The sequence below is a fragment of the Typopeltis vanoorti genome, chromosome 6 (assembly GCF_054136105.1).
Source record: "Typopeltis vanoorti isolate ZY-2024b chromosome 6, IOZ_Tvanoo_1.0, whole genome shotgun sequence".
Lineage (NCBI taxonomy): Eukaryota > Metazoa > Arthropoda > Arachnida > Uropygi > Thelyphonidae > Typopeltis > Typopeltis vanoorti.
Window position 1 is genome coordinate 135,698,763 of NC_143554.1, and position 27,236 is coordinate 135,725,998.

The following is a 27,236-nucleotide window of genomic DNA, read 5'->3' on the forward strand; positions in this document are numbered from 1 at the left end:
AATTGAGAGGTGTTTGATTGCCAGTGACTATCTATGATATAGTTATTGCTCTTCCTAAGTTGAATCACAAAGTGATGAAAGCCCATAATTTTATCTTCAAAATCTTTCAGCATTCTTTGGGAAAGGGATGTCCTTTGACAACGGGAAAGAATTTTCTTCATTGGTGAGGTATTAACAAAAGATCGCACAACTCAACGACAAAGGCAAGCCAGCAATTGTTAAGTTGAAATGCTGATTCTCTTCAAATTATTCCAAAATATCTGAATCTACTATAACAACATTTGCTATCTATTTCTTAAAGTTTTAAACTTATTCATGTGGGAGGTATATGCAAAACTTTTTAATTTCTTTTTTTGTAAAGTAAAATCAGGTTGCAAGATATATGCGAGTAAATACAGTAATAAAATGTGTTTTATTTTGGAATCAGTTATATGAACATTATATCTAAATTCCCAAAAATTTCAACATAATTACAGAAATCAAATAACTCTTATTTCCAAACCACTTTTATATCTGTTAAGTTAAAAATTGGTGTTGTGCACTGTTAATTTGGTGTTTTGCATCATCATCAACTTCAATGCACTCTCAAGGAGATGTGCAGGATATTATGATAGTGCTACATGAAAAAGTGACAATTATGAACATACTATTGACAATTTTTCTCCAAATTAATCTGTTATCTGTCAAGATTATAACATTAACAAATCTCATACTTCCATCTTTTAAGACTGATCTTGGTCTTCCTCTGGTCTTTTCTCTGCAATTCTAACAAAGAGCACTTGTACTGCTAACTTTTCACTTTCATTCTGTTCAAGTTATCATACCACCTGAAATTAGCTCTGCTAACAATGTCAAGTTCTTTCCTAATATATTTATTTTCAATACAATAGAGCCACAGATGCCATCATTTTACTTTCTCAGAACTCCCATATCTATGGTCTCCAGTTTTGATCAAATGTTTCATTTGTAAACCAGCTCTCAAACACGTAAGTTAAAAAAATTGGTTTGAACACTTTTTTTTTTTTTTTTTTTTTGTATACAGCTAGTTTAGTGTTTTGTCTAATTTCTCTCTTATTCCATATAAATTTATTCAGCTCATTTTTCACTACACCAGTTTTGCTAATTCTGTTGTTTCTTTCTATATTTAATTTGCAATCATTATTACTAAAAATTGTGCCTATATAGCTGAAATGTTTCACTAGTTCTATAGGGTCTCCATTCAGGAGGTAGATGATGCTTTCAATATTTCTGCCTATTTTCAGTGTCTTTGTCTTTTTATACCAAATTTATTACAGTGACTATTCAATTTAGACAGGGAATGCTACAGACTTGTACTGGATTTATTTAGGAGCATATCATTACTTGCATTAAATAAAGAACTGAGATTAACACATTTCCAATTTTGATATCAGGTTTAATCAGGTGGCATGCTTTACTTTCCTTCATAATGTGATCTATATAAATGATGAATAACAGTGGAGATAATGTAGCATCCTTGTCTCACACTTCGTGTAACATCAAGCCATCTTCCTTTACTTCCTTAAATTCTAACTACTGACTTACAACTGAAATATAGACTACGTATTGGTTGCTATAATGTCCCATTTACACCATACAACTGTAGTGTTTTGACCAGTAGTTTTACTTTTGGCACCTTGTCATGTGCCTCTTCCAGATCTAAAAAAAAACTTAAATATAGATCTTGTTATATTCTTGAGACTTCTCAACCATTTGCACTAATGTGAAAATCTGAATATGACAAACTTCATCTGACCTGAATCCAACTTCTTCTTCTCAAAGCTTCTTTTCCACAATTTTTTCCTTAGTCAATTTCTCAAGTATATTGCATAAACCTTATAAACACTTCATAAGGAAATTCTTCTGTAATTCTCAAATTCAGTTTTATTCCCTCTCCTCTTTTTTTTTAAATGTGGTACTATGATATCTACTTCATTCATCTGGAATTCAGTTCTCTGATGACATGTGAATTATGCAGTCTAGCCATTGTAAAATTTTTATACTTTCATAATGGAGCATCTCTGGTCAAATATTATCTACTCCTGCTGCCTTTCCACATTTAAAGTTTTTGATGGCTTTTTTTATCTCAAATATTGATATGTACACCTGACTACATTTCTCTTAAATGTTTTCTACCATAGTGCTGTCACTGCTTGTTTCATTTAGCAATCTTTAAATGTAATTACTTCACATATCTAGAATATCCATCTTCAGTTTTCATTTCACTTTTATCATCTCTGATTCTTCTTACAGCACTCTTTCTCGATTTCTAAGCTTTTTCAATGGCTTTCAAAATATTTTGCCACCTTCCTAATATTTATTTTCTATGTTATTAGGAAACTTTTCCCATGACTTTTGTTTAGCTAGTTTTAGGAAGTGCATCACTTTCTTATATTTTCCTCTGTATTCTCTAAGAGCACAAGCTGACTTACTTGACGGAATTAAGTCCACCATTCTATCCTTGCAGACAACCTCACCACATGCCTCTCTGGCTGAATCAATCGATGTTTTCTTCAGGGTTTGCCACTGAATCACCATTGTTTGCTTCTTGCCTTCAACTCTCATGTTTTCTTGAATAATATTTACGTATTTGAGTATACAGTTTGCCTCTGAATGCTACTCAACTTTGATTTATTTTAAAAGTTTCTCTTATGCTCTTCTTTTCAATATAAAATTCAATTTTATATTGAAAAGAAGAGCTCAAAACTAAAGCGATCATTTCCAATTTCAAATCCTCTTTTTATGTTGGAACATGGTATTGATAATAACTATTTCATGTCCTGAACAAAAACTCAGCAGATAATTACCATTATTGTTAGCTTTCTCTTTTCTACCAGGGGTGCTTAAGGGTCAAAGCTGTATAACTGAGAGGAGACCACCACATAGCCTTTAAAGGAATGCGGAGAACAGACCAGAGCTTCTGACCTAATGTCCAATTCTCACCTTTTCGTGGTGCACCCTGTTGGGTATCAACCTGGATACTGAACGAACGAGGATGGGCTGGCAATTTGGGATTTAGCCAACCAAATTGTATTCTTACTGGAAAAACCAAAATAAAAAATGATGGTATGACATGACAAAATTTCATGCCGGCTGGGGCGTCGCCCGGTTAAACAAGGTCCCCGTTGCTTTCGCCAGGGAACCAAGCAAACAAATCCTAAAAAACACCCCAAATCAGTATCACCAGAGTTGAAGATCGGTACTATCAACATAAGAAGCCTGAATGGCAAATAAATGGAGCTAGCTGAGGAATCAGATAAGTACCAGATCGACATAATAGGGGTGACTGAAACAAAAAAAAAACAAAGACTGGTGAGACCTTTCTGAGCAATAAATACAAAATGTTATATTCAGGCAATGACAATCAAAAGAAGGAGTACCCATATTATTCAACACTAAATACGAGACTAATCTTCTTGAATGGCAAGCAGTCTCAAGTAGAGTGATAGGGGCAAATATCAGAATGGGGAACTGGACAATGAGACTTATTTATGACTATAGTCCCACAGAAGGCTCTACTAAGGTAGAAGTGGAAGAATTTTTTGAGGCTCTAGAGAAAGCTACTGACACAATGAAAAAGGAAAACTTGGTCCTTGTTGGGGATCTAAATAGCAGAGTAGGAAGTGATTGTCAGACATGCAAAAATATTTTGGGAAAATTTGGAGAAAAGAGCAAAGCTAATAATAATAATGGCAAATACCTGTTGGATTTCTGCTCAGGACATTGACTGGTTATTACTAACCATGTTCCAACATAAAAATGTGCACAAATTCACATGGAGAGAAGAGGCAATGAATAAGAAAAGTCTCATTGATTATGTTATTGTTGATAGCGATTTTTTCCCTGGTGCAGGACATCAGAGTGTACAGAGGATCTGAAATTGGAAGTGATCACTATTTAGTCTTGAGCAGGATAAAATTGAATTTCATATTGAAAAGAATAACACGCAAGAAAGTTTTAAAGCAAATAAAAGTTGAGCAGCTCTCAGATATGAGCTGTAGACTAAAATACACAAAGATTATTGAAGGTGAAATGAAAGATTTTGAGAACAAAAACCAAACCTTAGAGATTCAGAGGCAAACCTTGAAGAAAACCCTAATTGATTCAGCCAGAGATGAATGTGGTGAGGTTGTCTGCAAGGATAGAAAAATCAGAACTCCATGGTGGACACAAGAAGTAAAAGAGGCAGTGAAGGAAAAGAAGAAAGCAAATCAAAAGTTCCTGGCAAATAAGTCAGCTTGTGCTCTTAGAGAATACAGAGACAAATGCAAAAAAGCTAAACACTATGTAAAACTAGCAAAACAAAAGTCAATGGAGGACTTTGGCAAGAACATAGAAAATAAATATCAAGAAGGTAGCAAAATATTCTGGAGGTTGTTGAAGAAGCTCAGAAATGGAGGAAAGAGTGTTGTAAAAGATATTAGAGATGATAAAGGTGACATCAAAATAGGAGAAAAAGATATCCTTGAAGTATGGTGTAATTACTTCGAAAAATTGCTAAACGAAACAAGCAGTGATAGCACAGTGTTAAAAAACACTCACCTGGCATACAGGCAGAAATACATATCCATACTTGAAGTAGAAAAAGCCATCAAAGGCTTAAAATGTGGAAAGGCAGCAGGAGTAGATGATATTCGACCAGAAATGCTGAAGTATGGTGGCATAAAAGTCTTACAGTGGCTGCACTGTATAGTTCAGAAAGCCTGGACAGAGGGTAAAATTCCTGATGATTGGATTAGAGCTGTAATAGAACCCATATATAAAAAGGAAAATAAAACTGAATGTGAGAATTACAGAGGTATTTCCCTATTGAGTGTTCCTGGCAAGATCTATGAAAGTATACTTGAGAAATAGTTGAGAAGAATTGTGGAAGAAAAGCTTGGTGCAGAACAAGCTGGATTCAGGCCAAATAGAGGCTGTCAGGATCAGATCTTCACCTTACAACAAATAGTTGAGAAAGCATGGGAATATAACAAACATCTGTATTTAAGTTTTGTTGATCAGGAAAAGGCCTATGACAAGGTGCCAAGAGATAAGCTATTCAATATGCTACAGTTATATGTTGTTAATGGGGCATTATATCAAGCAATTAGAATTGAAGGAAGTACAGGAAGATGGTTTAATGTTAAATCAGTTGTGAGACAAGAATGTACATTATCCTCTCTGTTATTCATTATCTATATGGATCACATTATGAAGGAAAGTGGTATTAAACATGATATCAAAATTGGAAATGTTAATGTCAGCTCTTTGCTTCATGCAGATGATGTTATACTTCTAAATAAATCCGCTACAAGCTTGCAAGATTTCCTGACTAAATTGAATAACTGTTGTAATAGATATGGTATGAAGGTCAGCAATAAAAATACAAATACAATGAAAATAGGTATAATCACTGAAAATGTCAACTGTGCTATGAATGGAGAACCTGTGGAACAAGTAAAACATTTCAGCTACTTAGGCACGATTTTTACTGAAGATGGTAAATTAAATATGGAACTAGACAACAGAATCAACAAAGCTGGTATGGTAGGAAGTCAATTGAATAAATTCATATGGAATAAGAGAAAAATTAGTTGGAAAACTAAATTAGCTGTATACAAGACATTGTTCAAACCAGTTTTAACTTATGGATCTGAGAGCTGGGTTCAGAAGTAAAACACTTGACCAAAGACTAGAGATCACAGATATGAGAGTCCTGAGAAAGAGTAGAGGCATGAACAGATGCATCAATGGCAATATCATATTAAAAACGAACGAGGATATTAGGAAAGAACTTGACATTGTCAGCATCCAAGAATGCATTAGCAGAGCTAATCTCAGGTGGTATGGTCACTGAAACAGAATGGGCGAGGAAAGATTAGTAAAACAAGTGTTCTCTGCCAGGTTTGCAGGAAAACGACCCAGAAAAGGCCAAGATATAGATGGATTTATACAGTACAAAGTGCCTTGCACAATAGAAATATAAGATTTGATAATGGTGGAGTCTTGACAAGTAACAGACTGATTTGGAGGAAAATTGTAAATAGGAAGTTAGTAATGATATAAATTTTTCATTTAGTACTATCATATCCTGTACACCCCTTGAGGGTACATGGCAGGAATTTGATGATGATCTTTTCTCCCAATTTTCCCAAAACATTCTTGTCTGGTAATGATTTCTTACTCTGCTGTTTAGATATCAGCCGCCTTCTCTAATGTCTCAAAAAATTCCTACACCTCTTCCTTAGTAGAATCTTGTATGGCACCACAGCCTCAAATGAGTCGCATTGCCCTCTATTCTTACATTTGTTCACATCACTCTACTCTATAATGCCTGCCATTCAAGATTTTTCTTGTATTTTGTGTTGATTACTAAAGCTACTCTTTTTCTTGATTGTCATTGTCTGAATATAACATATTATATTTGTTGCTTAGAAAGATATCTATTTTTATCTTCTTTGTTTCAAGAAGAGAAAAATAGATAATATCTTTCTAAGACAAATATAAGATGTTATATATTATAACACTTGTCTTGATCTGATGTAGACCACTATTTTCAATCTTGAACTCTGCAGATGTCAAGTTGGGATTTTTTCCTGTAACTGACTTTTTGCTGTTCACTCCAGTTCCTTGATGAAAGCAAAGGAGACCTTATTTAACCGGGCAATACCCCAGCTATCATGAAATTCTGTTATGATGTGCCATGTTATGCCATTTTGCATTATGGTTTAAAGCAATATAAATACAATTTGGTTAGGAAAATCCCCAATTGCTAGCCATCCTCATTCATTCAGTATTCGTATACCTAACAAGATGCACCATGAGAAGATGAGGACTAAACTTTTTTTTTATTAAATATAGATTAAAAGCCTGGTTGGTTCTCTGCATCTCTTAAAAGTCTACATGGAGGTCTCCTCCCAGTTATTCACCACTGATCCATAAGCACCCCCCCCTTTGGTGTTTTGTTTACTTTATTATTTATTTTCTAATTTAATTTCCCATATTTAATAAATACCTAAACAGTTTTAATGTTTTCATTATTCTTTGGGTCTTTTACCAAGAATGCTGTGATGTTGTTTTCCATTTGTCTGTCTATTTTCATAGTCTTTTATTAAGCAGATTTTCATAATCTCAATGGAAATGAATATAGACACCAGTAATATTAATAAATAAATAATGAAAGTAGTAGCAGAAAAGAGCTGTGATGACATAGCTAGTAATAATGAAACAAAGAACATTAAACTACATAAGATAAGATGATCAGGAGGATGGAAAAATTGCAGTATTTAACACTAAATATGAAAATAAATCTCTTGAAAAGTAGGCTATTTTAAATAGAATGACATAACAAAATTTCAAAATGGGAAACTGGACAATTTTAAGACATTTTTTCTATGGTTATACAGATGGTTCTATAAAGAAAGAAATAAATGAATTTTACATATGATATAGAGGACAGCTGACAAAGAAAAAAAAGGAAAATGTTGGGCTTTGTTGGAGATTTAAAGAACAGAGTAGGATCCGAATACAACACACACAGAAATGTTATGGGAAAATCTGAAGGAGGAAGAAAATGATAATAAGAATTCCATTCTAAAGAAGTCAATGAGGTAGTCCTGGAAAAGAAGAAATTAAAAATTTCAGGTAACTCAGCAAGTGCAATGAGAGAATAAAGAGAAAAAGCAAGAAGGCTAAGCTACATGAAAAGTAGCTAAATAAAAGTAAAATAAATCTTTGATATGAACATAGAATACAAATATCATGAAGGTGGCAAAATATTCTGGAGGCTATCAAAGAAGTTATATATGGGACATTTCTAAGCTCTTCAATAAAGATAAGAGCTTAGAAAAAAACTGAAAACTATGTCACCTTTGAATGAAGGTATATATATTCTGATTGTCTGTAGTAATCACCACGAAAGACTGTTAAATGAGATAAATACCAACAGAAGAATAGTAGAGAAAGCCAATCAGAGAGCTCAACTGTGAAAATACAGCTGGAGTAGATAATATTTCAACAATTAAAATGCTCATATTTTACAGTGGTTACACAGCGTAATTCAGAGGCCTTCTGAACTTGGGTAGAATTTCCTTACTACACACGTTGCAGGTAAAAATTTATGCAAGCATACTTGAGAAAAGGCTAATTAAAATGGAAGAAAAAGTTAGGTCCAGACCAAATATAGGTTATCAGGATCACATTTTCATTTTAAGACAAATAAATGATAAATCATATGAATATAAGAAGGATCTCTAAATTTTGTAGATCAAGAAAAGGCATACAACAAGGTGCCAAAAGAAAAGCTTTTCAAAATGCTACTGTTATGTGGAATAAATGGAACATCATGCAAATCGATGTATAGCCTAGGTTTAAGTTTGAAATGAAGGAAGTACAGAAACATGCTTTGATGTAAAATCAGGAGTAAACCAATGGTGCACACTATCTTTACTCTTATTTATCATCTATATGGTTCAATGTGATCTACAAAACTTAAATACAGATCTCCTTGTGGATCTGTATTTAAGTCATGTAGATCAATATATAGCATATAATAACCCTAAAGTAGCCTATACTTAATTTGTAAGTCAGTAGTTGAAGGATGCACAGAAAAATGGTTCAATATAAATTTGGGTGTTGTTTAATAAGGGTGTATCTCCACAGTTAACTAATATATTATAAATCATATCTTCATTGTTAACATCTATATAGGTCATAACTATGAAGGAAATTGACATTAAACCTGATACTAAAATAGAAGGTATTGAACTCAGCTCTTTATGTTATGATGGCCTGATTAGCATAATGGAAATGCAAATCCAATTGGTTGCAGACTTGCTGTAGGCATGAAATGGTTTGCTTTTGAATGTATTTATGAATATATATAGTGGAATTTATGAATGCATATAGTGGAATGTGAATTCTATTGCCTGGTGTGAGAGCAACACTCAGCTTATTAGAAGCCTGAAGTGGCTTGGAAAAAAGTTTCCTGATTTGGTTTCCAGAAAAGGGTTCCTGGATTATTATTATTATTGGAGATCTCCAGGGAGTCAGGTACTCATTGAGAGAGGCCATATATCATTCACATGAGCTATCATACCTTTTCTAGAATTCATTCACACTACTTGCACCACCTACAAAGGCAAGCCATTTCAATCACACACACAGACCACTCTATGAGTGAAAATCTAGCTCATCTCTTTCATGATTGTATTCATTCTTAACTTTCAAGGATGCCCTCTCAAAATGAAACATTCCATCTGCTGATGTCCTGTATGACCTTTTCTGAAGTTTGGAGTTCTCTAGTTTACTTGTAAAAGTTGAGGGTAATCATATTACCCTTTCTCCTGTTTGCTAGTGTCTACAGTCCACAAATTCTCAATCCATTCTCATAATTAACATTCCACAGACTCGATACCATCTTCTATACTCCTCTGCATTACCTTGGAAGCCAGGAGACTAAATCTGCATACAATAGTCCACATGAGGTTGTATCAATGCTTTGTAAAGAGGGCAACATGACTTCCTTATACAGGTAACCCCCGTATAATGCGGTACTTATACAATGCGGTTTCAATATAACGTGGCCTACAAATTGTAGTAACCCTTGTTGAATGTGGTACTTATACAATGCGGTTTCGATATAAGGCGGGTCTAAAAACTGTAGTAACCCTTTATCTTTTCATATATTTTTCACTGGGTGACTTAAAAATTTTATCTTCGTTAAATTTGCACCTGCCCGTATCGCCCATGTAGTTATAAGTAGCGAATTTATATTAGGGGAAATACCCTTTGGCACATGTACGTCAATTGTTTACCGTATAAAGTATTTATTGTAGAAAATCGTCTTCGTTTTCTACCAGGAAAGAGCATTAAAAATAATGAATGTGTTAATTCATGATTTTTCATGATTAACACATTCATGAAAAATCTGAGCACTTTCTTTTTTGATGAGTTACAAACAATATGTAATGCTTTTTTATGTAAAAATAAAATATTTTTATAGTAATGGCCACTGAGCGCTTTTGCGATATGGTTGAAAACGAAATTAGTGAATTAATTGATGGGGAAATAGATTTAAATTAGGAGGAACCAGTACAATTAACAGATGATGTTGAACCAAATGGCAGGGAAAGTTCTGCCAAAGATTCTGATTGCAATGAATCCGTTAAAGAAATTAGCAGAGGGATTGAACTTGGCAAGAAAGTTATTTAATGGATAATGATCTCTCAATGAAGCACTCCGGAAAATTCACGAGACAATTGGATATTTGTTCAGCATATTATGAACTTAATAAAAAATTGCAGCATAGTGGTAAGTAAGGTCTTATTACTGACTTGTTGATAACTAAACCAATCAAAGTATGCAATGAGAATTATACTAATGATGTCCAAGAGATTTCAAGTGAGGATGACGTCCGACCACTCGTAAATAAAGAACATCTATGAAATGTTAGTTTGAGAGTGATGATGATTAAAATATATACTTTATTTTACTTTGCCTAAAACATTTATGGATTATGTGCAAAGAAGTTTACATAAAATTTATAATTTTTTATAATTTTATACTAGTATAAAATTATAAAAAATAATAAATTATAAAATTGTATTTGTTTCATAGTTTATGTTTTCTTAACTTACATGAATTACATGAAAAAAAAAAAAAAAAGAACGATTTCGGAACCTAACCCTACTTTTTCTGTGTGATCTGAGTCTCGCATAACGCGATTTATATAACGCAGCATTTCTATGGAACCTAACATCTGCGTTATACGAGGGTTACCTGTACACACATGTCAATGTTTATTTTAGCATTGCAATAATCTTCTGAGTTTGTAATCGTTTTGTTATATGGTCTATAAACTTTAACTGATGACCTATCGACTAAAAGTCCTAGATTCTAGACTGATCATTTTGTTTTAGCATAATCCTGTTATGCTATATACCATTGGCTAACTCATCACATTAAAGTGTATAACTACATTTTCTAACCATGAACTTCATTCTGCAAGTACTGTATGTCAGTTCTAATTCCTGATTACCTTGCTGGCATTTGCATTAACAGCAAATAGTTGTATGTCTCCTATCGAGTCCATCCCAATGTCTTTAATAAGAAGACTGAATATAGAAGTTATATAGAATTTCTTGTCATCTTTAACTTAACTTACAATTCTGTGAAAAAATTTGCAATATCTAGCTGCAATCCAGAATATTTCAATAATCAGATGTTACATCTTTTCACTATTTGTATATAGGAGATATATAATTTCTGCATTACTTCAACCTTAGTATCAGGTGGGACAGAAAAAAGTCCTTTTTAGGACTCCCAGGGTAACAAATGGCAATGCTCTAGCCAATGAAGGTTTAACTGAGGCTCGGCTATTGCCGTTACCCAGCCATGACTCGAGCTTTTAGCTCAATAACACCCTATCCACACAGATTTTCTTCATTCAGATGATGGGATAAAGAGTCAAGGACTCAGTCCATCGCCCAGTTCTTTCAAGAACCTTAGTATCACTTCTGGGTCAGGTTCCCACTGATGACCTTTTAATAATATTTATCTTTGGGCTTGATTCCAGTGAATGAGCAGTTCTGCTTGGTGGTAGGTTTTTTGTCTGTCACTGAGTAGAACTGCCAATGAGAATTTGATGAGTTTAATAGTAATCCTTTTGGGTCACTCATTGAGATTTAGAGTGATCTTGTAGTTCACTCAGAGTTTTTGGAGAAAAGCACCTACCACACCTTAACAGCATCTCAGTAAAGGTTGAATTAGGTCTGGTAGTGGCTTTTCTCATAATGCATAGTATTATACACATCAGAAAGGATGTGTGTTTTGCATTATGGGATATTAAGGCAATTAATGTGAAGTCACTGGCCTCTATATACAAGTAGCCTAGTTGTGAAGATACTTCACATGCAAACTTTGTTTGCTCACACTTCAATAAATGATTAAACAAGAATATAATTTCTTGGCATCTTTAATTTTATTCATAGAATTAAATTCTATGTTAATTTAATTCCTAGAAGCTGTAATAATGGTAATATTGGCAGATAAGAAGTTTAAATTCAGAGACTTCTTTGCAAAAGTAGACAGCATAGAATTACTGGAATAAAGATAATTCTCTGCAGAGAGAAACAAATGTACCTCTCTGATCAATATTAGAGAAAGTGGGAGAGTGCACTGATATTGAATGAATGACTTTAAAGCAAGTATCAGGATTCAAGAGCGAGATGTTATGGTAATAATAAATGTTTTACAGCAAGTAATTCATTATATTGCTTTAAAATATGAATTATGCTGGTTTATTACAAAATGACACAAATTTAGCAAATAAAATGTATTTTAGTTTTAACAAATTCTACCTTGTCTGTCCTACAAATGAGAGAACTAGGGTGTTATCAAATGAATTTCCAGCATCAACTTTCAATGGCCAAATTCCCTTAATACCTGGAAGATCAATACTGGCATGTTCATGAATGCCTATACCATTCCGAATAATTCGCAGCGAACCCTCCTTATATGCTCCTGAACATGTCACCAACTGCAGAAAATTTTATTTATAATTAATATAACTGCATGAATACACACCAAAACAATTAAAAATACAACACAAAATAATAAACCTTTTTTTTTTTTTCAAATAAATATCGTGTATTTAGCAAATTACCATGAAAATAAAATTCCTCAAACTGGATAATATTCCACACTACATAGCTGTGTACACCATACAAAAAGTATCTTCTCATTTATATGTTCAAGTAGATGGGAATTAAGTTCCATTTAAACAAAAACAATGTGAAATAGGCAAAATGTATGTACAAGAAAATACTGCATACACTCATATGGAAAGAGAGGATTAATTCATGTGGTTATTTTTTTGTAGTATCTATGTTTCAGTGGAAAGCACTAATAAATATGAAAGAGCACAAGTATATAATGTGATGTTCAGGAAGAGAAAGTAATTTCAGAGGCACCTTTGATACAGTAAATATCTACATAAACATGAATACAAGAGAAATAACAAGTTTAATGATAATATGAATTAACATATTTCAGACAGAAAATAAACATCATCCATTTTCAGATAACATACTAGGCAAATTCAAGACTGTTGTATAATTATGTTATTTTGAATTTGCCTAATATGTTATCACTGGAGATGCACTGTTTCTGACTCATACAAGTAATAAATAGAGGGTATACCAAAAAGAAAACATGATTTAATTTTTAAGTGGCTGTATGTACTGTACAATACTTTTTATTACTGTAACCTAAGCGTGGATGTAGTTTATTTACTGTAGTGAGCAATGCTCACCTCACGACAGCAAACACTATTACAGTGAACATGCTCACTTTTAATCTAAAGGAAATTCATTATAGCAAAGCATTCACTATACCACTATTCCTTTACTTTTAGTATCCTGCTAAGGTAAGATTTTTCTGTGAATCTACTGCTCACTTGAACTTTCTTGAATATTGGCTCAAAACCTATATGATGAGTCTAGTGGCTCTCCAACAACTTTTTTTTTTATGTGATTCCAATTTGTGAGAGGGCATAAGCCTATAGTACATTAGTACTGTGAGTGGGCTGTGGATTTTTTATTCTTTTTTTTTATTAATTTTTATAATGTTTTTGTATTTTTTATTAATTTTTTTACATAGTCCAGAAACCCTGTTCTAGACTTTTTTCAAGCTACTTCAGGACTCTGATAAGCAGGGTGGTAGTCTCACACGAGGCATTGGTGTTCATTTTCCACCTAACACAAACATCCATCACAGTGGGATTCAAACCTGCGACTTGTTTGTTGGAGAGTAGATATGCTAACCAATTGACAAACCAGGCTGGCAAACTAAATCTATGGAAAAGAAAAGCCAATCCTTTTGAGGGAGTAATGTCTTACTTCTCTAATGCAAAGACTCTAGCAGGTTTGAATCTTACTGTTTTCACTTTTAAATGGCCAAATGTACACTGTCTTTTTATTATGTGTAACTTCAGCATGAATGCAATTTACAGCAAACACCATTTTTGCTAAGGTAAGATTTTGTCAGTAAATCACTGCTCACTTGACCTTTCTTCAATAATGAACTACAACACTTATGAGTTTAATGGTTCTCCAATAATTATAATTTGTGGCATGAAGAAAAGGAAAGCCAATCCTTTTGAGTGAGTAATGACTCTGCTCTCTAATACAGAGGCTGCAGCAGGTTTGAATCCCTACTACATGGATGCTTATGTCTTTAGGTGGTAGATGACTTTTAATGCCCAGGGCAAGACCAAACATGGCATTTTTTCAGCCCACCAGAATAAAGTTTCTGGATTATCTAACTTTTATACCACCCAAGAAACTAATAAACTAATGTGCTATAGGTTTAAGTCTTTCATGGATGGCATTAACACTATAAAAGAGAATGTGAGGTTGCTATATAACAAAAGTATATTAGAGAAATTTCTTTTGAATAGATGCTGGTACAAGCTGTTGCATCATTCACTTATTCATTCATAAGGGCTTAAAAGTGAACTGCTCCATTTATTTATGACTGCCAGGAACATCAGAAATAACGGATGTGATATTGTTTCACTGGATTTATTTACCCCAAAATTATTGGAATAAGTGAAACATGGTGGATGAGGATGATATCCTGACAGGAATAAAAAATGAAGCGGGGGGGGGGTACTTTTTTTTGTGAGGATAGAAAAGATGAAAAGGCAGGGGGAGGAGTACTGTTGATGAAAGCAGAGGAATTATGTCTGTATAAAATGGAGATGCAAGAAGGAAATAGTGACAATAGTTTTGAGGCAGGATGGTGTTAAGTGGAAATTAAAAGAAACAGATATTTAGCTGGATGTTGCTATAGGCCAGAGAATTATGAAGAAATGCATACTTGGGTATGCATTTCTTCATCATCATCAAACAACTTTGGTTAGTGTACAAGGGAAGGGTAATCATAATGGGTATATGAATTATGATAATCTATACTGGAATGAAGAGATAGAATTTGGAAATAAGGAAAATGAATTCCTTGAGTTCTTGAGGACTATCATAGGCAGTATGTAAAAGAGGGCATACAAGGAGAGGCTTAGATCTGATTATTTCATCAGAGGATATGACTGTGAGTGGGGAGGGAATCACATTTCCCTCCAACTGGTGAGAGTGATCGTGAAGTGATCGTCTGAATAGTGGTCAGAAACATGAAGATTTCTGTGAGAAAAGAACATATGTGGAACTACAAGGCCAGTGATTATGAAAAGATTAGGAAACAGCTTGGAACTAAAGCATTAAGGAATTAAGCAGGAGATAAATGCTGCTTGGGCACTGACCAAGAGCAGAGTTAATCTCAGGTGGCACGGTTACTTAAATGGGCGAGGAAAGATTAGCAAAACAAGTGTTCTCTGCCAGGTTGGCAGAAAAATGACCCAGATGAAGACCAAGATATAGGTGGAATGATATGGTACAAAGTGCCTTAGACGATACAAATATAAGATCTCATAATGTTGGAGTCTTGACAAGTTACAGACTGATTTGGAGGAAAATTGTAGATAGGAAGTTAGTAATGATGTAAATTTTTCATGTAGTACTATCATACCCTGTACACCCCTTGAGGGTACATGGCAGGAATTTGATGATGATGATATCTGAATAGATTCCAAAGGTTAAAAGACTGAATAAGGTGGGTGTCAAGCAGATTTAACATGAAATTTGGAAGAAGGCAGTTCTGTAGAGAGGCAACACAAGATGAATAATGGTAATAATCAGTTGCACAACAAATATAAAGAGTAGCTCAGGAAGATGACTTGCTAAAAATAGCAAAAGTGCAGTTTGAGCAAAAATTAGCAGGTCAAGAAAAATCCCACTTTTTTTTTTTGGATATGCAACAAGTAGAAGGTAAACGATTATGGTAAGATAATGAATGAAAATGGTAGATCAGTAACTGCTGCAGAGAACAAAGAAATATTCAGTGACCAGTTCATCAGGATGTTTCATCCTCATCAGTGTGAAATCATGGGAAGCTCAAGTGTAGAGGAATGGAAGAAAATTACTTACTGGTAAGTGAGCAAGGGATACATGAGGAGTTAAGCAAGCTTAACATCAATAAGACAATAGGACTTGATGACATATCACCTTTAGGAAATGTTTTTAGGAAATATTCCAGGAAGTTACCACCAACCTTGGCATAAATATTTAACAAGAGTCTTACAACAGCAGAAGTCCCAAAGGAGTGGAAGGAAGTAAAAATTGTAAAATTATTTTAAATATATATACAGTTGACCCTTGAAGAACACAGGTTTGAACTGTGTGGACCCACTTATGTGTGCTTTTTTAAATAAATATATTAGAAATTTTTTTGGAGATTTGCAACAATTTAAAAAAAAACTTGCAGACGAACCGCATAGCTTAGAAATAGCGAAAAAAAAAAGAAAAAAAAAAAGAGGAAAAGTTGGGCATGAATGCATAAAATATACACAAATCTATTATAAAGTTAAAATTTATCAAAAATTACACACACAAACACTTATAGACCATGCATTTAAATTAGATGGCCATTTGCACTCAAAAGAAATCTAAACAAACATAAAGATGCAATATTAAATCATAACTTCATAAAATAATTAATTAAATTAATTAGCATAAAATAAAAATTTTATAATGATTCATTCATTAGTGTATAGGCTATGCAACCATGGAGTAATCATATCGATTATTGCTTCTTCATTATCGATGTATGAATTGTTATACCTGTAAATAAATATAAATTTATTTTTCACGTTATCTTTTCATTTTTGATGTCTAGTGTTAGTAATATGTATAACATCTACAGTGTTTTCTATTATATAAGACAATATTGATGTAGGTACTGACAGACATATGATTCATATTGTAAACAGATGACGTAAACTTATGGTATTGATTAATAAAGTACAGTACTGTAAATGTATTTCACTTCCTTATAATTTTCTTTAATAATATTTTCTTTTCTCTAGCTTACTTTATTGTAAGAATATATTATATAATACATTCATAGATACATACCATGTGTTAATCGACTGTTTATGTTATCAGTAAGGTTTCCAGTCAACAGTAGGCTATTAGTAAACTTTTGTGGAGTCAAAAGTTATACGTGGATTTTCGAACAATGTGAGGATCGGCATCCCTAATCCCTGCATTGTTCAAGGGTCAACTGTATATACATATTTATCTATACAACTTACAGCATTGTTCCTTTGAATACTAATCATGTAATATATTCTTCAGCTGTGACTAAGACGCAAACAAAGATGGATTTACACAATTATTTTGATTCATCTTTTGAATGTAATTAACGGTCTATCTCCCTGATGATGTCCACATAATCATATATAAAATATATTAGAGTTTTTGAATAAATTCACTATACTTTCTTACATGTGTAAGCCATGAAACTTATTTTAATATGTTTAGTGCACATGTTCCATTGAAGCTATTACTGTGCGACCACAGATGCAAGACCCCTCGACACTTCTGTGCAAGGCAGAAGAAGGCAAAACCACTCCAATAATAGGATAACCAATGAATTTCATGGGATGAGTGTTTATTATTATACGTCGGAAAATTAGCTTTTCTTTTATGAAAATTCTAGTTTTTAAAGTGGTAACTATTTTGCTGGGGTGCTTAAGGGTCAAAGCTGAATAACTGAGAGGAGACCTCCACATAGCCTTTAAAGGAATGCAGAGAACCAACCAGGGCTTCTGACCTAATGTTGAATCCTCACCTTCTCGTGATGCACCCTATTGGGTATCTACTTGGATAATGAACGAATGAGGATGGGTTGGCAATTTGGGATTTAGCCGACCAAATTGTATTCTTATTGATTAAACCAAAATAAAAAATGATGGCATGACATGACAAAATTTCATGCAGGTTGGGGCATCACCTGGTTAAACAAAGCCCCCATTGTTTTTGCCAGGGAACCAGGGCGAACAGCGAAAAGTCAGCTACTGGAACAAATCTGAAAACAAACCCCAACTCAACATCACCAGAGTTAAAGTTCGGTACTATCAACATAAGAAGCCTGAATGGCAAAGAAATGGAGCTAGCTGAGGAATTACATAAGTATCAGATCGACATAATAGGGGTGACTGAAACAAAAAAGACAAAAACTGGCGAGATCTTTCTGAGCAATAAATACAAAATGTTATATTCAGGTAATGACAATCAAGGAAAAGAAGGAGTAGCCATAGTATTTAATACAAAATACAAGGCTAATCTTCTTGAATGGCAGTCAGTCTCAAGTAGAGTAATGTAGGCAAATACGAGAATGGGAAACTGGACAATGAGACTTATTTGTGCCTATGGTCCCACAGAAGGTTCTACTAAGGTAGAAGTGGAGGAATTTTTTGAGGCAATAGAAAAAGCAACTGACACAATGAAAAAGGAAAAGTTGTTCCTTGTTGGGGATCTAAATAGCAGAGCAGGAAATGATTGTCAGACATACAATTTTGGGAAAATTTGGAGAAAAGAGCAAAGCTAATAATAATGGTAAATATCTGTTGGATTTCTGCTCAGGACATGGACTGGCTATTACTAACACCATGTTCCAACATAAAAATATGCACAAATTCACATGGAGAGAAGAGGCAAGGAATAAGAAAAGTCTCATTGATTATGTTATTGTTGATAGTGATGTTTTCTCCCTGGTGCAGGACACCAGAGTGTATGGAGGATTTGAAATTGGAAGTGATCACAATTTAGTCTTGAGCAGGATAAAATTGAATTTCATGTTGAAAAGAATAACATGTAAGAAAATTTTAAAGCGAATAAAAGTTGAGCAGCTCTCAGATGTGAACTGTAGACTAAAATACACAAAAATTATTGAAGAAAAAATGAAAGCGTTTCAGAACAAGAATGAAACCTTCGAGATTCAGTGGCAAACACTCCGTAGAAAACACTGATTGATTCTGCCAGAGAGGCATGTGGTGAGGTTGTCTGCAAGGATAAAAAAATCAGAACTCCATGGTGGACACAGGAAGTTAAAGAGGCAGTGAAGGAAAAGAAGAAAGCATATCAAAAGTTCCTGTCAAATAAGTCAGCTTGTGCTCTTAGAGAATACAGAGACAAATGCAAGAATGCTAAATACTGTGTAAAACTAGCTAAACAAAAGTCATGGGAGGACTTTGGCAAGAATATAGAAAATAAATATCAAGAAGGTGGCAAAATATTCTGGAGGTTGTTGAAGAAACTTAGGAATGGAGGAAAGAGTGCTGTAAAAGGAGTCAGAGATGATAAAGGTGACATGAAAACGGGAGAAAAAGATATCCTTGAAGTATGGAGTAATTACTTTGAAAAACTACTAAATGAAACAAGCAGTGATGACAGCACAGTGGTAAAAAACACTGACCAGGCATGCAGTAAGGAATACATATCCATACTTGAAGTAGAAAAAGCCATCAAAGGCTTGAAATGTGGAAAGGAAGCAGGAGTAGATGATATTCGACCAGAAATGCTGAAGTATGGTGGTATAAGAGTCTTACAGTGGCTGCACTGCATAGTTCAGAAAGCCAGGACAGAGGGACGAATTCCCGATGATTGGAGTAGAGCTCTCATAGTACTCATATATAAAAAGGGAAATAAAACTGAATGTGAGAATTACAAAGGTATTTCCCTACTGAGTGTTCCTGGCAAGATCTATGCAAGTATACTTGAGAAACGGTTGAGAAGAATTGTGGAAGAAAAGCTTGGTGAAGAACAAGCTGGATTCAGGCCAAATAGAGGCTGTCAGGATCAGATCTTCACTTTACGACAAACAGTCGAGAAAGCATGGGAATATAACAGAGATCTGTATTTAAGTTTTGTCGATTTGGAAAAGGCATATGACAAGGTACCAAGAGAGAAGCTATTCAATATGCTACAGTTATATGGTGTGAATGGGGCATTATATTAAGCAATACTTAGTCTTTATTTGAGTTGTAAGTCAGCAGTTAGAATTGAAGGAAGTACAGGAAGATGGTTTAATGTTAAATCTGGTGTGAGACAAGGATGTACATTATCCCCTCTGTTATTCATTATCTATATGGATCACATTATGAAGGAAAGTGATATTAAACATGATCTCAAAATTGGAGATGTTAATGTCAGCTCTTTGCTTTATGCAGATGATGTTATACTTCTAAATAAATCCGCTACAAGTCTGTAAGATTTTCTGACTAAATTGAATAACTGTTGTAATAGATATGGTATGAAGGTCAGCAATAAAAAGACAAAGACAATGAAAATAGGCAGAATCATTGAAAATGTCAACTGTGTGCTGTGAATGGAGAACCTGTGGAACAAGTAAAACATTTCAGCTACTTAGGGACGATTTTTACTGAAGGTGGTTAATTAAATATAGAAATAGACAACAGAATCAGCAAAGCTGGTATGGTGGGAAGTCAATTGAATAAATTCATATGGAATAAGAGAGAAATTAGTCAGACACTAAATTAGCTGTATACAAGACAGTGTTCAAACCAGTTTTAACTTATGGATCTGAGAGCTGGGTCAGAAGTAAAACACTTGACCAAATACTAAAGACCACAGATATGAGTCCTGAGAAAGATTATATAGGCATGAACAGATGGCATCGATGGCAATATCATATTAAAAACGAGGATATTAGGAAAGAACTTGACATCGTCAGCATCCAAGAATGCGTTAGCAGAGCTAATCTCAGGTGGTATGGTCACTTAAACAGAATGGGCAAAGAAACATTAGCAAAACAAGTGTTCTCTGCCAGGTTGGCAGCAAAACGACCCAGAGGAAGACCAAGATATAAGTGGATTGATACGGTACAAAGTGCCTTAGACGATAGAAATATAAGATCTGATAATGTTGGAGTCTTGACAAGTAACAGACTGATTTGGAGTAAAATTGTAGATAGGAAGTTAGTTTTGATGTAATTTTTTTCATGTAGTACTATCATATCCTGTACACCCCTGAGGGTACATGGCAGGAATTTGATGATGATGATGATAATGATGAACTATTTTGCTTGTACACAGTTGGAAAATTTATGTTTAAAGCATGTGATTTCATGTGTTGGTGATGAATTAATACATTGCTTTATTCCTTTCTCCCCTTCAACATGAATTGACTCTTCTTGGCAATCTGCCAACGACAGCTCTCCCTTCTGTGGTTGGACAGTAATTAACTTCATAAAAGTGTCAATAAGATTAAGGCTACAAATTATAGGCTGTGTATAAGTGGCATTGTGATTAAAGTGCTGGAAGTAAGTTGGTGAGAGATAGGAACAGCAATACTCTCTTTCTCTTACTGTGTGTGAATGTCAGCATGGGTTTGTTAAAGGGAGGTCATGTTTTACTAATTTACTTATTTACTATAACAAACTGGAGAAGGGAGCGCATATATATAGTGGTATACTTATGTTTCGCAAAGGCGCTTTTAATAGATTGCCAAAATAACAAATTGGTAACTAAACTGGAACAGATAGGACTGGCTGTCAAATAGGCATTAGCCTTACAGCAGGACTTGAATAGATTGTTTAAGTAGAACTGTCAGTTCAACATTGTAAAATGTAAGGTTCTGAAATTTGGTAAGTAATGATAAGATGCAAAGTATACACTTGGTGGAGAAATTGAATGATATACAGGAAACGAGATCTTGAACTGGTGCTGGACAAGGACCTGAAGTTCAGGATCATATTGCATAAGTTGTCAAGTCATCACATCATATTATGACAATGCAGAGGTTCTTGACATGCAAAAATAAATAGATCATGGTTCCATTGTATAAGGCCATGATAAGGACTTGACCAGACTTCTTAAGGATTATTATGCACAGATTTGATCACCTGGTTTTCACAGTGTGAGGATACATTAAAAAGGATTCAGAGAAGATTGACTAAGATAGTAACTGTTCATTGGAATGTGGGGGGGGGGGGGGGGTATGAAGACAGATTGAGGGAATGCAATTTTCAGAACCTCATGAATAGGAGGAGACAGGATATGATTGAGACATAAGTTGGTAAGGAAATGTTACACAGTTAATGTGAAAGAAAGGAATAAGCAAGGGAGCGAGGAGAAGATTCTGTGCATGGAGAGTGACTGGGAAGTGTCTACTGTCTGACAGTGTGGTGAATGAGACCCATTTATTGAATTTAAAGCAGTTTGATGATTATGTGTAAGTATTATTTCAGTTCCAGATCTCATCTCATGTACCACATTCAAAATTTCTCTGCCAAGTGTATACTTCACATCCCTTACACTTTGCAACTTTGAACTAACAGTTCCACTCACTTGGTCACTTACGCAATCTATTCAAGTCCTCCTGTAAGGCTACAATAGATCCTTGTGATACACCATTCCCATGTATTACCCACAACGAGTCTTTTGACTCCAAGGAGGTCTGGTGTTAACAATAAAAATAATCATCCTATAATTAAAAGCATTTTATCCATCTTAACTGAAGGAAATGAGAACACGCAACACAAAAGATAATAAATAACACCTTATCTTATTAAAGGAAGTAGGAAACACTCTTTCTGGCCTACCTTTTTTGGAAGATCATTACCATAGTGTGCTATATACAATCTCATTCTAAGTAATATTTATTTGTAAACAGTAGATGACCTATAGTATAGACATATAGGGAACCACTTCTATAATGAAATGATACACTATTACAAAATATCGAAAAGACCCAGCCTAAGTCTCATATAGCCAATGCTATTTTTAAACTCACTATCACGAATAGTAAAAGCATAAAATCCTTTCAATAGTGAACTCAATTTCCTCACAAATGACATGACAATTCATGTAAAAAAATACTGCTGATGGGAAAAGACAGACCACCTATCCCACTTTTAGCATGATTGTCCTACCTTTTTTGTAAATTGGTCGGGAATCCTGCTTTGTCAATAAAAGGTCATATTCAAAAATTAGAAAGTTATGGATGACAGTTCAACATATAATATACAATAATATACAACATGAATCACCAAGTTTTCTTAAGGGCCTGTACTAGCAGAAAATATCTTACTGCAGTCCATATGTTTTAAATTAAAACAAAATAAATTGCAACATGTAATGGAGTTAACATTGATGTGCACAAGAAGTACATAATGTGTTGTGTGCATGATGAATCTTAATCACTTAATCTGTGTTCAGTGCAGTGTAGAATGGTGAAATAATACACACTATTTTTAACCCAAGTTTATATTTTTGTAAAATTTTCAGAATTATACAAATGACGTGTATAACCCAAGAACATAAGCTCATCCAAGCTAAAAAAATATATAAACATATCAATACACATAGGACAATGACAGAGAACAACAAATGAACATCAATAAACAGAGATTAAAATACACTACTTGGAAAGAAGTCAACAGACACCCCAATGGGCAAGGTGTAAAATTGTTACATGCCATGTAACAAGTCATGTACTTGTAGTCAGTATAAATTGGAGGAATACGATGCTCCCAAGTTTTTGCAAATGTGTCTGGGTGAAATGGCTGTGAGAAGGGAACTGATGGCAGTTTGAAACGGGCTTGTGATAGGATGACATGTTGAAGGCCTATATGTTTAGCAAATTATTATTATTATTGTATGGAAACCTCCACAGAGTTTGAAGACTTATTGCAGAAGACCCATGCTATCCACAATTCACACAAGAAGAGGCATGATAGATTATCATGCCTCTTCTTGAACCCATTAACAGATAAAGCACTCACAATTAACTCAGGGGACTTTTTTAAATAAAAAAAAATTCTTGTGGGGTTCCCACTTTCCTCAACCATCCCTTAGGACTGGTTGAGCCCTCCTAATAAGGGATTAAGTATGTATTTTCTGACTGTGAGTATTCATGGGTCAGTATGCCTGTTCTGAGGGATGAAAAACCCGAGTCTCCAGGTGAAAAAACCCTCTATTATTGTATGAGACCAGGCTAACTCACCTTTGGTTAAATCCCTACTAACCATACCTTTATTCAACTTCCAGGGATGACCCCTTGTTCTGGTCCCTCAAGCCAAGTGCAGAAACATTTCCCTGCATCAATCTATAAAACTCTTTAAGCGACTTAAACGTTTCTAACATATCCCTTCTTTTTCCCCTTCAATCAGCTTCTACAATCCAAACACCCTTAATCTATCTTCATAGGGAACATTTCACAGACCACTCACCATGTTGGTCACTCACCTCTGAATCTTCTCCACCACTTCCTCATCCCAAAGAAACCCAAGAGAGCAGACTTGAGCACAGTAATCTAGATGTGTATGTATCAAGGCCTTATAAAGAGGAATAACAAGTTCCTTATCTCTATTTGTTAATGTGTTCTTCAAAAGCCAAGTAATCTTATGGGCTACCTTAGCAACTTGAGCAATATGTTTTCTAAATTCTAACTCTGTCTACCTATCTATCTATCCCAATGGCTTTAACAGGCCGTTAAGGCCCACAACCCTCTAAGCATGCTTGGATTTCGTAACTGAAGTATGAGGATTGGATAGTCAACCCTATGCCTGTAAGTATTCTTGGCTGTATCCCTGTGTGTTAATGGAGCCGGTTTGCCTGCTTGCGGGATAAAAATTGCCAGATAAACTGGCGGGAAAAAACCTCCTATCCACACCCAAGACCGGCTAACTTGGCTATGGCTGAGGAAGATCCTTCAGCTCCTCATGTCATTGACGGGAATCGAACCTAGGACACTCCTTCCCCAGTCATACGGTTGCTTTGCAACCGTATGACTGGGGAAGGAAGAAAGATCACATGGCAGGAAGGAAGATCACATTGGTGATGCCTGTCTTCCAGACCATCTGTGGAACTCCCTGTCCTATAACAACAACAACCAACTGTATATTTTGTCTTATTGGTCTTAATCTCACACCAGTTTGCTTCAAATGAACAGCCACCCACCTGTCTGTCTCCTATTCCTCTTGGTTGCAATTCATCTGCTATCATCAGCAATACTCTCCCCATCCTATCTTTTCTGAAAATACTAAACCCTCCACATTCAATCCCTGTAACGACATCATCTGCTGTTAGCCAAGGCTCACTAATGCCCATAGCTTTTGGTAAGGTTACATTGCATTAACCAATGCCCAAAATTCTCCCCTCTTGTTCCTGATACTCCTGGCATTAGTAAATAGAAAGCAACATTCCTTTATTTCCTCATCCACCTTTACTTTCTGAATTGATAACCCTATTCAATATTTTTGCTTGAGAGACTAGATTCCTCATTTGGTCATTGTCACACTCACTCACTTCATAGTTGCCTTCACATAAAACTCACTTGCTTCCACCCTAATTGCTTAATTAGGATGAAAGCAAGTGAGTTGACATGCAAACAAATTCAGGGAACTCAATTTGGCATGCTCAGTGAACAAAGCTCTCTCCAGACACCCAACACCAAAACCATTGAGATGCAGTCCATCTGCATTATACAAATCCTTTTTTCCACCAAACAGAGACCACAGATTCACTGATAGCCAATGAGTCTATCACTCAATGATAGACTCATTGGCTATCAGTTCGTCTCAATCATAGCATGGTAGGAAACTCACAATCTTCATCTTCTTGCTCATCAGTTTTGCCTCTTCTAACAACTCCTTTACATCCTTCCTCATAGAATACTTTTTGCCTCTCAAATCATTGGTACGAATCAAGACAATCATTTCCTTCGACTTACCATTTTGCATCTAGATGGTGTGGCTAATATCGTGAATTTTTGCACCCGGGAAACACGATTTTTAAATACTTTTGTTAAGTACTCCACTGATTATTGAGTCTCCATACATAATTTTCTCCTTAACTTGTTTTTCTAGTTTGTTCAGTCAATCTTTATTATTCTTTCAGATCACCTGTTTTGTTCTTTTTTCAGCCCTGCTTAACTCTTACTGCTTCTGCAGTTTTTCAATTTCACACTTTGTCCTATGAAAGATAAGATTTAAGCACACTATTTCTTTACTGGTATTCATTTTGTTCTCCTCTATTTCCACAGCCACATGTTCAACATTATTAACATCATTTTCTGTCTTATCATCTGTATTTGTTGTGTTCTCACGTCAACTAACACTCACTCACTTTCAAAACACTTAATATATACTCTCTCTCCAGTTTCAATTTCCTTCCACATATTCTTTAATTTTCTCGCCGCATACATTTCACACACACTGCACTGAATAATATCCTGTAAATTCAAATTGCCGGACAACTAATACTCTAAAAACTCGAAAATTTACACTGATACACTATAATACTCTAATTTTCCGATGAAAAATCACAACAAAACAGATAAAATTTCACAAGAGCACTAAATTACATGACCACTCACAATATGAAACCAAAACCAAAATGCTCATTCTTAATAAATTTCTTTACTATTCTTAAATTTTAACCAATTCACATCAATATTTTAAGTTCTATTGCTGAACTTTAAAATTCAATGTAAATAAACAGAAAAAAAGGGGAGATAGGAGGAAACAGATGTAGAATACTTTGCAATTTCAAATGAAATCAATGTGTTTTTAATTACATAAGTAAATTGCATTAATTTTTTCTTATTTTTTTTAAATGATTCTTTCCTTTTCTGGGTCGCATCAATTCGACAAATGCATCTAGGTCAAATTGATACATATCACAGAAATCATATAAAAAATATGATTTTTTTCTGTTATATGTATTAATTATTAATGGATATAATATAACTCAACTTTGCAACTCACCTGAACCTTATTTTAAGACTTACTTGTCCTTGCCCTTGTCTCTCCAGGTCTACAACACACATATCTACAATAGGTCCCAAATTAGTAAATGTTTCCATTACTTCAACATATGAACCTTGTTCATTAGGTTCAACATTCAATTTGATCAGCTGAGAATCTCCAAGTCTTGAACCAACATAAACCACTCCATTGTCCAAGTATGTCAAGCACTCTGGAATAGTGATCTGAAAAAGTTAGGATAAAAAAGGAACACATCTGAATAAAGAGAATCAAAAATAATTATATAATTCCATAATGGTAACATAAAAATCAAAGATAGATGATGATTGCTTAAAAGTAAATGTTAATAAAAACCTGTTTAAATTAACCTTCATTTTATAATGTCTCAATTTTTCTAAGTTTAAAAATATTCAAGACATTTTGTACACAATTCTCTAAACCAGTTTTTATGATAATTTTACAGTATGCTAACAACAAATTAGGCAGATAAGTACTCCTAAGTATATGTAGTGGGAGGGGGGGGGGGGGAGCATCAAGAACCTTTACTTAAT

General features: G+C 34.5%; 1 protein-coding gene across 1 annotated transcript in view; it reads right to left on the reverse strand.

The window, feature by feature from the left end:
• The window catches only part of pic (DNA damage-binding protein pic), a 359,026-nt gene that overhangs the window by 238,962 nt on the left and 92,828 nt on the right, over positions 1 to 27,236 (reverse strand). The window contains exons 8-9 of the mRNA XM_090394454.1: positions 26,709 to 26,909; positions 12,360 to 12,538 (exon numbers count right to left, since the gene is read on the reverse strand). Of these exons, the coding sequence (XP_090250580.1) occupies positions 12,360 to 12,538; positions 26,709 to 26,909 (380 nt within the window). The remainder of the gene's footprint in view (positions 1 to 12,359; positions 12,539 to 26,708; positions 26,910 to 27,236) is intronic.